Here is a 12,973-nt window from a genome sequence, read left to right on the forward strand (position 1 = left end):
CGTGCATGAAGTGTAACCCCTGAGGAAGTCTTGAAGGACGAAGAACTAAAAGAAAGAAAAATTGCCGGCTTTGGTTCCGGGCTTGTATTGAGACTGTGATCTCTGCATTCCATTCTCCACCTTGGAATGTTTCTGTCAACAAAAGAGAAGAAGAAGATACGTTACAGAAGTCCTTGCAGTCACATCTCTAAAGACTTGTCAGTTACATCTTCGCTTGCCTTTACTACCCTGGGTCCCAGGGTTGGGGACTCCTTGTCAGAATAATTCTGGAATTATACTTGTACATTGTTTGTATCATACAGTGCATATATAATAATCTTGAATGCTAGAAGGTTTCACCCTAATAACAATCTATCAGTTATAATTATCGACTTTTGATTTTTTGCCCTTGGTTACAATTTGTTTCTCTTGACTGTGTCACACCAGGGGAAGCCTTTATTTTGCTACCTTATCTGTAAGAAAGAAGTAGCTTCTCAGATATCTGTTTATATATTTACTCCACCGTTTGTTTCATGGTTACTGCACAAAGTCACTCCACCGTTTGTCTCAGGCGGCATGAAACGTGTCGCTGTTGCTGTGCCTATCGCATGCACGGCCTCATCCCTTCTCCCGAGGCAGCCTGTGCTGCAGTTACGCAGCCTCAGCAACCCCAACGTGCCAAATCCTAGATCTTGAATTCTGATCAAGTGGTTGCTTTTGGGTGACCTGAAATCAGCCGCAGTTGGTGGCAGTCCATAGTCAAGGCAGCAAGCGGTTGACTTTATATCATAACATGACCAGGTAGTGTTAAACCCAAGTTAGTCAGCATGAATTGATAAAAAATGTGAATACATTTGCATACAAATACAATAGTTTAGAAGGGGCGATAGCCAAGTTTATTTTTGTATCTTGGCATGGGACACCATTTTCTGGTTTGTCTCCCAGCAGGCACAGAGGAGGAAGAATGCTGCTTCTGGGACACGGGGTTGTTAGGTGTCAGGCTCACTCCATCTTAGAAGAGACTTCCCTCCCAGTTTGAGTAGGCATGCCTCTTCTAAAGCGTTGCCATTAAACAGGTGATGTGTCACACCAGATACCATTTAAAGAAAGACATATTTCTTGGTGTGAAATACAGGAGGGAATGCCTCTTCCAACATGATGATAGTATTAGGTAGCTTGTGTGTCAAATACCCCTTCGGGAGAGGCATTCCCTCCTTTGTTGAAAGGCAAAGGAGAATCCTTCTCCTGAGCTGCTGCTTGCTGCCCAGAATTTTTATATATATGTTTCAATTACATTAAAGCCCTGTTTGATCAGATTAATAAGGGAGCAGTGTTTTTTAATTAATCCAAACCCCAGTTACTCAGCAAAAAATCACAGGCTTAATAATAAACCATGCCATGCTGCGAGAAAAGGATGTACACACACCCAGGAGCTTGTGGGATTTTGTGCCTGTGCCCTTGCTTACACTTGAATCCTGCTCTTGCTCCTATGCGCTGAGGGTAATGTCCACGGGATCCTTTCATTTTAATTCTTGTGACTGTCCGATGAGGTAGGTTAAGCTGAGCCCAGCAAGCCCCAGCAAAGGCATTAGAAACTGCTGTTCTTGTCGGGGGAAGGCTGAGTTCACGCCGAGTCTGCTGTTGTGCTCAAATGCCCTTAAACGCCCACCTCCCCCTTCCCAGCGGCTGTCTGGCTTCGCCATCTGCGGGCACCAGCTGCACAGAATTCCGTGTGGACTTTGCGTTCCCCCATGACCCTTGCCGGCACGTGTACCTGCTAGGAGGAGGAAAGTTGTCTCACTGCCAACCCTCTGCGATCTTTGCAGCACCCAGAGTGGTGCTGGCACAAAAGACCTGTGAGATTCCTGTAACCATTAGCTCCAATTCATCACACCAGGCTCCTGCAAAGGAAGCATTTGCTGACGCATGGACCTTTCGGATAAGAGTTTGCTTCTGTACTCTCACACCAGATCTCCAGGGTGTGTCTGCCTTAACCTCTCGTTCTGCCAGCCTACAAGAGAAAGAGCTGCATTGCAAGCACCCCCCACCCCCACCCCGAAATCTTTTTTAATCGGCGCCTGTTTGCTTGAGAAAATTTGTATGGAAGAACCTGCCTGCAGGCCTCCGAAATCTTAACTGAGCATCCTAAGGAGGGAGCTGGTTTGCATTGGACACGTCAAATTTCTGAATTCAAATTTGTGGGGTCCCCCTCAGTGTGCGCTGTACTAGATCACAATTTGGAAATTGATTTTGCTCTGTGCTAATTGTTAAAAATCAATTATTAATCTTGAGTGTCCCCAACCCTGTCCGCTTTCTTGCTGTAATCTTATTCCTAATCCTCTCTTCTTAAATTGCCGAAAAATGCTGTATATGTGTGTGTGTGTGTGTGTCTGTTATTAAGGAGAGCGAATGTTTTCCTTGGCACGTCAAGGTAAAAGATAGCTGCTTTACTGACTTACAAAGCTGTTGTCACTGGTTTTGTGCTCTCGAGTTACAGCTGCGTGCAAACTGTTTGCAGTTGGCCTTGTCTGTATCAAACTGTGCATTTAAAGTGATTGTTATAGATATGAATAAAATATATCAGCTTGAATCCAACAGTTGCTTTCTCCTGTCAAAAAGCTGGGGGGGGGGGAGTTATTTCCATTGCTTCTGTTCTCCCCCCCCCTGCTGACCTATAAATTCCAGTACTGCTCTAGAGGCTTCCTTGAACCCTGGAAACAGTGTTTGAGGGCATGTGGCTCTCTAATGTGAGGGGGGGGAGGTGGGAAGATCCCATCCTGAGCGCTTTTCTCTGTTCATGGCTCTCAGTGGATATAAGCCATTGGTTATTGCAAATGCAGAATTGTTACCAAAAAATGTTGCCCTGATGAGAACTTGTTGTTCTTGCAAACATATTGACGGAGAAAAAACAGAAGGGAATATGCTGCGTGGCATTTCAGCTCGGCTGTCATTTGTTGCCAGGTCAGAATTCTCTTGTATCTCCCCTGTTTGCCTTCACAGGAATCAGGGAAGTTTAGCACAGTCAACCCCCTCATCTGATGGTTCAGCATCGCTAGGGGACCGCGAGCTCCCCCTCCTCCTCATATGTAAACGTTTTCCTCCCTGGTTGTTACCAGCACCATCATCAATTTTTAGTTGCGGGGCCTTGCTCTTGACCAGGGTTGGAATTTGCTGAAGAGTGAACCCCCCATTAGCACTAGCTGTGGTTGATGATGGTGCGGACAGTGGTGGCTGAGGGCAGAGAGCATTTGTGAAGAGAGCATGGAGGAATGTGCAAGGGAGAGGGGTGTACACAGTCCTGATCCTTGGTTTTAAGGGACTCACAGCGCTCAGTCAACCCACAGAGCAATTGCTGCAGCTTCCCAGAAACATACAATTTGTTTCCCCTCCCAACCGAATAAGACATGGCAAAATGCATTGTCGGTCACCGGGAAAGTGGTTGGGAGCTGGAGATGGGTGGGGCTGTGGCTCAGTGGCAGAGCATTTGCGGCACGCTGAAGGTGTAGCCCCCAGAATCTCCAGTCAAAAGGATCCGCTAGTGCACAATGTTGAAAAGCCTGTCCCTGATCTCCAGGGGGACTGCTGGCAGCCACTTTAGACAGCGCTGACCTTGATAGCCGATGGCCTGATCGATACAAAGCTGTGTCATATACGCACCACAGCAACTGCTGGTGTGTCTCTCTACATTATGTGATGCAGCCTCTCAGAGCTGGGTGGGTCGGCTCCAGGTGGTCGTCACTGTGGTGGAGAACTGCGTGGGTCTGCTCCAAAGCTAACCCCTAAACAGGTTAGCTTTACGTAATGTATCTTTGCTGGGCTGTACCAGATCTGTCCCATTTTCATTCCACATGCCCTACAGCAGAACTCAGGAGAGAACATGTGGTTTTTCTTCCCCCTTCATTTATCCTCACAAGAGGATAAATGTTACCAGGCACGGAAGCGCTTTGACTAGTCACTTTTTCTCAGACCATCTTATCTCAATGATGGTCTGAGAAAAAGTGACTAGTCAAAGCGCTTCCGTGCCTGGTAACATAAATTGAGAGATTCATTCATTAGTACTCTCCTCTTCAAATATTGAATTAAGTAGAATCAGGCACTTGTTTTTCTTTTCCCTCAGTCCTAGGGAGTCAGCTGGTTTTCTTATCTAGTACTAAAATACCTCCTTGTTTCTGTCATTCGCCAACTAGCAGAGCCGCCTTCTAGGTTTGTATTGTTTGATTAACATTAATCTACCATCACCAATTAAAGGCTTTATTTGATTCATCACTCTCTTGTACTAGACTTTTTGTTATTCCCAGCCTGGATAACAAAGGGATGGATTTTAGGGGCCACTTATTGGCCTACCCATCAGTTTAGATTAGCGTCAGAGATCCTACCTTCAGAGGTAAAGTGGGACAGCATCAGAGATGGGATACCCATTGTAGGCGCTCAAATCTTCATTATGGCCCCTGTGTGATGAAGCTCCCTCCCCACCAAAGTTTAGCACTGCGATCACCAGCTTAGGGTGCGTCTTGGCACTCATTCATGTGTTTCCTGGTAACCTTTTGCGTCATTCTTAAAGCAAGAAGTCAATCTGGCTTTCCTCTGCTTAATTGGAGGCAAAATAGCAAAGAGTCCAGTAGCACCTTTAAGACTAACCAACTTTATTGTAGCATCAGCTTTTGATAACCACAGCCCTCTTTGTCAGATGCATCTCCTTTGGATTAATTGGAGGCATGTCCAAAGGGTCCAGGAGGAATCGCCTTTCTGTGTGCATTCAGAAACAGCTGCCCTTGTTATCGGAGCATGTTTGGTGTGGAACTTTCCAACTCTCTGTGATTGGTCCCACTCCCTATGGCAGCCATTTTGTTATGGCACCTTCCTTCCTATTCTCAAAATTCTAAAATTGCCTGCAGGTTCAGTGAGACTGGGGACCCCTGTCCTCGCTCATTGTGCTGTATGTTCCTGGCGAATACATTATTTTGCCTTCCCCGTCTATATTTGTTGATATTGTCCTTTTTTCCCCTTTGGTGCCCTTTATTTTTAGGTAGATGCCACTGATTTTAAAATTACTTGTATATGATATTCTAATAACTGTAAAATATTTTTAGAAGTGTCTGGATTTTTTGATTTCATACTTGGTGTCTTAAACGTATTTTAATTTAACTACGCAATTATAGTGCAGTGTCAGACTAAGAGTTGATGCATATAGTATTTAAAGCCAGTGTTGTATAGTGGTTAGTGTCTCTGGGAGATCCAGGTTTTAATCCCCGCTCTGCCATGGAAGCTTAGTGGGTGACCTTGGGCCAGTCACACTCTGCCTAACCTACCTCACAGGGTAGTTGTCAGGATAAAATTGGAAAAGAGGGAAATGATGTGAGCTGTTTTGGCTCCCCATTGGGGAGAAAAGCAGGATATAAGTAAAGAAAATAAATAAATAAATATTTTTAAAAGTGGAGCAGAGAGCCTAATAACAGAACTTTATTTAGAATAAATTTAAACCACAAAACCAGTATTTTAGATTTGATATACAGTAAAAGATAAATAGGGAGAAGAGCAAAGAATAGAACATTTAAATCACGTAGCATACCATGCCATCCAATTTGATCTAAATTAATTAGTTTTATGTAGTTTCTGGTGGCTAGGTTTTCATTATGATCTATAGTTATTAGTACCCATTTTGATAGCAGTGCTGGTGAGTTGATGTGTGTAAATATTTTAACTAAGTGGGATATCTTACAGTGATGGGAGAGAGAGATATTCAGGTGTAGTGGTGTGCGATCCAGGTCCAAAAACTGGGCCGGAGGAGGGGGAAAGATGGATTTATGCCAATCCAGCTTTCCTGGATAAAATTAGAGAATTCTGGATCCGAGGGACAAGTTTTGACTTACAGTTAACCTTTTAGAAACTGCTTTTGCTGTTGTGTGTGAGGGGAGTGCTTTGGCCTTTTGCCAGGTGGTTTGAACTTTGGTGTTAGTGTTCTAGACAGTTGCATGTTCGTTTATTTGCTGATTGTTCTGCCTGGCTTCTGTGAGTGACACTGGTTCTGTTGGGCTAGGTTGCAACAGTGTCCCTTGCTTCAGCTTGGTTATGGTGGAATGTGCTGGTTTAACATGGTTCTCTGGTTTGATGTTGGTCCACTTGCTTCATTTTGCTTCTGTAGGGATTCCATTCCCTTGGTTCAGTTTGGTTCTGTTGGACTTTCTCTGGGTTGAGGATGCATTTGGGAGTGTACCTTTGGCCTCCCCCCCCCCCACTTCCCCACTCCTGTGTGGTTCTAACTGAGAGCTAGATTGGACATTTTCTCACCAGAGGAAATAGTGAAGAGTGGCTGGGGGCACCTTGTTCAGGGGCCCATAGAATTGGACCCTGCGGTCCAATTTTCCTAAAACTTGGAGGATCTTTAGAGAGCAGTCAGGAGTAAGTTCCCTGCAAATTTGGTGAAGTTTGATTGAAAAATACCACACACACACACACACAGCCCCTGGGATAGTTAGGCAGTGGTATCATAGGGAATGATAGCTGAATAAATCCAGGATTCTGTAATCTTGCTGAACTGGATTAGAGAATTTTACCCAGTTTGCAAGGATCCCAGCTTTTGGGGGGATTCCTGAAACTTGGGTAACCCAGATTTTTATTTCTAGTTCAGGCGTTTAATACAGTCTAAAACGACACTGCCTAATAAAACATCTCTGTCATAATGGAGGTGTTTGAGCTTGTGAAGCGTCCTCAGCCTAAGTCAGGCCACTGGTTCACTTTTGCTGGCCACAGCTATTCTTGATCTTTGGGCAGAGAGAGGGTCTTCCCCAGCACTTGTGAGTGGAGGTGTCAGGGATTGCACCAGGGACTTCCTCCTGGCAAAGCTGGTGCCCTCCCACTACACCTCTGCCTTTCTCTGGCAAGGCCAGATTATCCCCGTAGTACAGAAGGAAGTCTGGGTCTGGTTTGACAGTGGCCTGTCTGATGAGCGCATTGGCGCTCTTATGCACCATGCGACGCCAACTCCCATGTTCTTCGCAAGCTCTGTGTTTTAGACTCTCAATTACCGGTTCTGTGGTGGTTCATCTTCCTGCAGTCCCTGCTCGCTTCCCTACATACATCTTGATGATGTGAGCTTGAGGGAAAGGACAGTCAGAAGCAGTTCTTAAGATGCCAGGAATTCACACGGCCTTCGTGTATACAACTGGAGGTGGGAGGGCATTCGTATGTTGCCAGCTGCTGAGCCAGGCGCCTTTTCTCCCTTTCCCCCGTCCTCTTGTAACAACTACCTTTCCCCTTTTGCAACTGCAGGGAACGTGCCCTCTCCCAACGCGCCGTTGAAGAGAGTCTTGGCCTACACAGGCTGCTTCAGCCGCATGCAGACCATTAAGGAGATCCACGAGTACCTGTCACAGAGGTTGCGGATAAAGGAGGAGGACATGCGCTTGTGGCTGTACAACAGCGAGGTAACAGCGGAGCTTGAAAGTCTTTTGGGTGTTGAAGGGGAGGCCGCCTCCCTGTCTCCTAATTCAGAGCGCTGATCACAGCCACTTCAGCGGTTAGGCAGGTGGGGGGGGGAGCATTTTCTCTTTTGTGAGACTGAAAGCTCTACCTTTCCCAAAGGCCTGGGCTTTCCAGTCTCCAGGTTTGTTCTGGGATGTACCCATGCCTAAGTCATGAATTCCAGGCTCAGCTTGAATAAAATTAAGTTTATTTGCTTAAGGGGTGTTTGCAAAAAGCCTGAAGCACTCTTACACAGCAGACATTAAAATAAGAAAACCTTACTGTTGCTACATAGAATCTGCCTATCTAAAAACGTGAGAGCAGGCTACCTAAGCATCTCTGGCATCCTTTCATCGTTTATCTCACCCGCCCATTCGAACACCCTCCCATGCCTAACTGGTTCGGCCTAGGGACAGGCCGAGGTCACGGGTAACATACAGCTTTCAGCTTCTCTTTGGCATACTTGAATGATGGGTCTGAGCTTGATCGAAGAAAGCTAGCTCAGAGAGGAAAGGAATGGAGACTGAGGACGGAGCTAGGTGAGCTGAGAATTACTATGTCAAGTCATGCAGTGGGTCCATCTGGCTAAGTGCTTTACCTTTGGACAGGCTCAGTTCGGCCATCTTGTCAAACCCCACAGGGAAGGAGTACTTAGTCATGGTTAAGCGGGAAGCTGAGCAGAGAAACCCTGATTTGCATTTGGCAGGCAACTCAGAATCAGCCGTAGCTTGACTTGGATTTTGCAAGTGATGGCTTATTGCAGCTAAGATTGTGGTGATCGTCTGAGCTGGTGGGTTATAGTTAGGATTGTCATTCTGCCTCTGGAGATCACAGCACCTAGGAAACGGGATGGTGAGCCGATGGAACAGGAAGGCTTATCTTCCTGGAGCCCTCGATGCATTCCTTTGGAACTGGTTCTCAGAACATGTACAGCTTCCATACACAGCTGAACCTGATCTCTTCCCCACCCAGTGATCTATACGACATGTGCAAAGCCTTGTGGGTTGTGCAGAGCCAGCATTGGTCCACACAGGGCAAGAGTGGCGTGGATGTATAAAACGCTTTTGACACATTACGTCCCCATCTCCCCAAATAATTCTTTCACCAGAGAGTCTCTAGTGGCATTTCCTCCTTTTTTTTTAAGGGTTCATGGATTGATGGTCTGTTGTTGTTTTTTTGACATAGAACTATCTTACTCTTCTGGATGATGAAGACCACATGTTGGAGTACCTGAACATACAAGATGAGCAGCACTTAATAATAGAAGGTAAAAAAAAAAGGGACCCAGTCCTGGATTCTGTGATACAGACTAAGTTTGACCAGAAGTACATCTGTATTGGCCATTACCTGAAAATATGGCCTGTTGTTGGATCCTTTTGCACAGTTTATTTGTTTTCCTGGGACCAGACCTGTTCAAAGATACTTTTTGGGGGGGGGGGGTGTTGTTTGTTTTGTTTTTAATTTCACATTTATTGTGGGTTTTTTAAAAGGGCATTTTAAGCATTGTACTGAAGCTTGGTTAAACCCTTTCAGTGTAAAGGACAAGGGATCTGGTGACTGTCAGTCCTAGGGTGCCAGTCCCTGGCAGTTAGACCCCCAAGCCCCTCTCAGCAAGCACGCAGGTGCATTGGTTGAAGAAACTTTATTTAGGGATCTATTCAGTTCAGGTGTACACTCGTAGGTAGAAGTTGGCAGAAGTGATTATTCAAACAATAGGACTACTGATTATAGGGGACGTTCTCCCGCCCCTTGCATTCAGGCACGAAAACCCAAAAAGTGACATGGGAACAGATTAGTTTAGTCTAGACAAAGCACAGAGTGGAATCAGTCCCTCCTGTGGAAAAGATACATTTCAGTACACAGCTGCAGCTCCGTCCCAAGGACATTCAGAAGTGAAAGCGCATATTTCTTAGAGATAACAAAGAGGCCACTGGCTCCTCCGGGAATTAGTATTAGCAGTCTAGACACCATCAGGTGACATATATAAAATGCATAAAATACAGTATTTAACTTTGGCATTATATCAGTATAAGAGGTAGTGGAAGGTGCAGAACACAATAATGGCAATGGATGCTTATAACACTCAGTATCAGATGCAGAACGCAACAATGGCAATGGATGCTTGCATACATGACAGTGACACCTTAGCGAATCAGAGAGGGGAAACACTTGTGATGCACAGAAGGCCCAGAAGTGCAAGCTGTGGGGGTGAGGTTCTGTACCAAATTTGCACATTGCCCTACCTGGGAGTTAGAAAAGGAGGTTCTCAGCACGAAGCGGCTGAAGTTCAAGATTGGGAGTGGTCAGCTCCCTACAGAAAGTAATTGTCCCTCTTTCAGTGTCTTGTTTCAGGTGGAAGATCCAGAGTAGTTAGCCGTGTTAGTCTGTAGTAGCAAAATCAAAAAGAGTCCAGTAGCACCTTTAAGACTAACCAATTTTATTGTAGCATAAGCTTTCGAGAATCAAGTTAGAGAACTTGATTCTCGAAAGCTTATGCTACAATAAAATTGGTTAGTCTTAAAGGTGCTACTGGACTCTTTTTGATTTTGTTTCAGGTGGGAAACCATGTTGGTCTGCAGTAAAAAAAAAGTAAGATTTTGGGTCCAGTAGCACCTTAGAGACCAACTTGATTTCCAGGGTATGAGCTTCTGATCTGAAGAAGGGAGCTTTGACTCTTCAAAGCTCATACCCTGGAAATCTAGTTGGTCTTTAAGGTGCTGCTGGACCCGAATTTTGCTCTTCTAGGTGTCTGACACTCTTAATCTGGCCTTGCTACTTCATCACCCATTGGGAGTGGTCCACACCCACTCTTTATTGGATCTTTTGCTTTTTGACTAAATCTCCTTTCCATTTGTACTCTCCAGGTAAGAGTGCAAGTTGGGGCTGCAATGAGCCACCTGGAAACAGGGACATAAACTTGGGGAATTGGTTGGGAAAGGGAGACCAAGAGGAAGGGAATGGGTGTGAGAAAAGGTCTTGATTTCTGCATGAACTTTCTATTGGGGTTAAAGCTGTCATTGGAGTCTGTAGTGTGTATGTTTCTCTGATTTCCTAGCATTCTCTGTTTTGCATGCATTTTTTTAGAATTAGGCCATAAAAGTCCCACCAGCTGATTTTGCAGCTCAATTCCAGTTCAGAAACGTTCTTGTCCAGATTTGAAGCGGATTAGAAACGAGCCAGTTCCTTGGAATACCTGACAGCTTTTTGGACAGATGGCTGCACCTCTTTCTGCAGCTATGTTGTGAATTTTGGTATCATCTAAACTTCTGTGTTGTATCTCTCTTTCAGTCCGAAACAAAGACATGAGCTGGCCAGAAGAGATGTCCTTTATAGCAAACAGCAGTAAAATTGACCGGCATAAAGGTAAGAGTTGACCTGAAACAAACCAGCAGTTACTGCCTGGTTGAGATGCACAGCTAGGATGTGGAATGGACTGTATTACTTCAGACAGTGAATGGGAATCATATTTCATCTTCGTTCTTCTGTGCCTCCACACATGGGGACTGCGCAGGCGCAGGCCAGCCGCCGGAGAATTTTCCATAGCTTCTATAGCTCCGAAGGGGCCGTTTGTCGCACGCTTCAGCGACCGTTTTCCCGCCCAAACGGTCACGTGCTCCTCCAGCGACCAACGGCCCCTTCCCTCAGTTCTCTTCTTGCCGCCGCTTGGGGAGAACGTTAGCTTCGTTGCTCTGCGCTTATTGCTTGTGATTGATCTTCTGGTTTTTTGGACATCGGTTTGGACTTCGGACTTCGCTTTTTGGATACTGATTTGGACGGTAATTAAAGAACGGTTTTTGACTCGGACTGGTTGACCTCTCTTATTTGCGCGCCCCTGAAGATGGCCTCAAAGGCGCTCTTCAAGCGTTGCCTGAAGTGCCATACTAAAATGGCGCAGACCGATGGCCACGACCTGTGCCTTTTTTGTCTGGGGGAGACCCATAATGTGACCGCCTGTAAAATCTGCCAGGGGTTCACGAATAAGGCCCGTCAAGATAGGCAGGCCCGGCTGAACTCCTCGCTCTGGAAAGCGGTCATGTCGACGGCAACACCGCTGCCCTCCCCCAAGGCTGGCCCAAGCCCCTCTGTCGGAGGGCGCTCGAGAGCGGGTTCGGTGTCCTCCGCTCGGTCTGCACGCCCTGCAAGTGCCGCGGCGTCGAAGACAACCTCTCCAGCGCAGGGTTCGGCGCGGCCGCCCCGAAGCGCTTCTTCCACCGCGTCGGATCCGAGAGCTGCCGCCTCGGGACCGAAGATCGTGGTTCCGAGCCCTCGGTCGGAACCGACGGCTGGGTCGATTCCGGTGGCTAAGCCGCGCTCGTCGTCATCCAGAGCTGCGTCGGTACCGAGATCTTCTTCGGAGCCACCGGCTAAGAAGAAGAAGACCAAACACCGTCATCGCTCTCCACGCTCGGTTCCGACGGAGGAGGTCATCCTGATACCGCGCACACCATCTCCTCACCTGGGCTCTCCGGTTCCGGAGGATGTGCCGGACCCGGGCGCGTTCGAGGTCGTACCATCGGCACCTTCCCCGGTAGCTGATCCAGGCCCGCCTCCGAGTCACCGGGATCGGTCGTCTTCTGGTCACCGCTCGCCAGCAGCTGCTTCCAGTCGTGAGCGACGTCGGTCCGAGGAGGGGAGTGTCGGTTCCGTGCGCTCGTTGACCTCCCGTCATCGTCAAGCTTCGGATCTGCCTCCCGCTTTCCATTGCCAATGGGAAGGGGCTCCTGGTTTTGCATACTCGGAACCGAGGCCCTTGACCTCTAGGCAGGCATGGTTCCCTCCGCCGGCCCGGGGAGAGGAATCGCACAGTTCCGAAGGGGAGGACATCGGCAGCGTCGGAGATTACGGTTCCGAGTCCTGTTCCGAGCCTTCACCGGACGACAACGTGGCGCCGAGCAGTAGTTCTCCATATGAAGATTTGAGAATCTACGCAGATCAGATGGCTCGGATGGCTCAAGCTTTAGAAATGGACATCTCCTCAGCCGTCCCCCAAACCAAGGACAAGCTGCTCAGGAGGGTCTATGCGGACAATCCTGCAACCATCGGCTTCCCCATGCTTGAGGGGATAGAGGAGATTGTCGAGAAGGTGTGGAAGGTGCCCTGTGACCAACCTGCCACCTCGAGGAGGATTGAGCAGCTTTACAAGATTAAACAGGGCACCTGGCCGTCGTTGTTGAAGCACCCTCCGCCTTCATCGCTCGTCACGGAGGAGTTCCAGTCTCGCCGCTCTGGAGCACCCTCAGCGCCACCTGACGAGGGAAGGAAGCTAGATGCCCTGGGTCGACGGCAGTATTCCATCGCGTCCCTAGGGCTAAGGATTGCCAACTACCAGACGATTATGGCTGGGTACCAGCTCTACCTCTGGGAAAAGTTGGCATCCTATGTTGGCAACCTCCCCCCTGAACAGAAGGCAGTGGTGTCGCTCCTGCAGACGGAAGCTGTCCGCCTGTCGAAACAACAGCTAAATGCAGGGAGCCATGCGGCCGACACGGCAGCTCGTGGGATGACTTCCGCCATCGTCCTCCGACGCCACTCA

General features: G+C 47.5%; 1 protein-coding gene across 6 annotated transcripts in view; it reads left to right on the top strand.

The window, feature by feature from the left end:
- USP32 (ubiquitin specific peptidase 32) overlaps window positions 1-12,973 on the top strand; it is a 190,444-nt gene that overhangs the window by 135,101 nt on the left and 42,370 nt on the right. For all 6 annotated transcript variants that reach the window (XM_055001294.1, XM_055001295.1, XM_055001297.1 and 3 more), the window contains 3 exons: window positions 7,249-7,403; window positions 8,626-8,707; window positions 10,729-10,803. In XM_055001294.1, coding sequence (XP_054857269.1) covers window positions 7,249-7,403; window positions 8,626-8,707; window positions 10,729-10,803 — 312 coding nt within the window. The remainder of the gene's footprint in view (window positions 1-7,248; window positions 7,404-8,625; window positions 8,708-10,728; window positions 10,804-12,973) is intronic.

This window comes from Eublepharis macularius, chromosome 17 (genome assembly GCF_028583425.1).
Source record: "Eublepharis macularius isolate TG4126 chromosome 17, MPM_Emac_v1.0, whole genome shotgun sequence".
In the NCBI taxonomy this organism is placed as follows: Eukaryota; Metazoa; Chordata; class Lepidosauria; order Squamata; family Eublepharidae; genus Eublepharis; species Eublepharis macularius.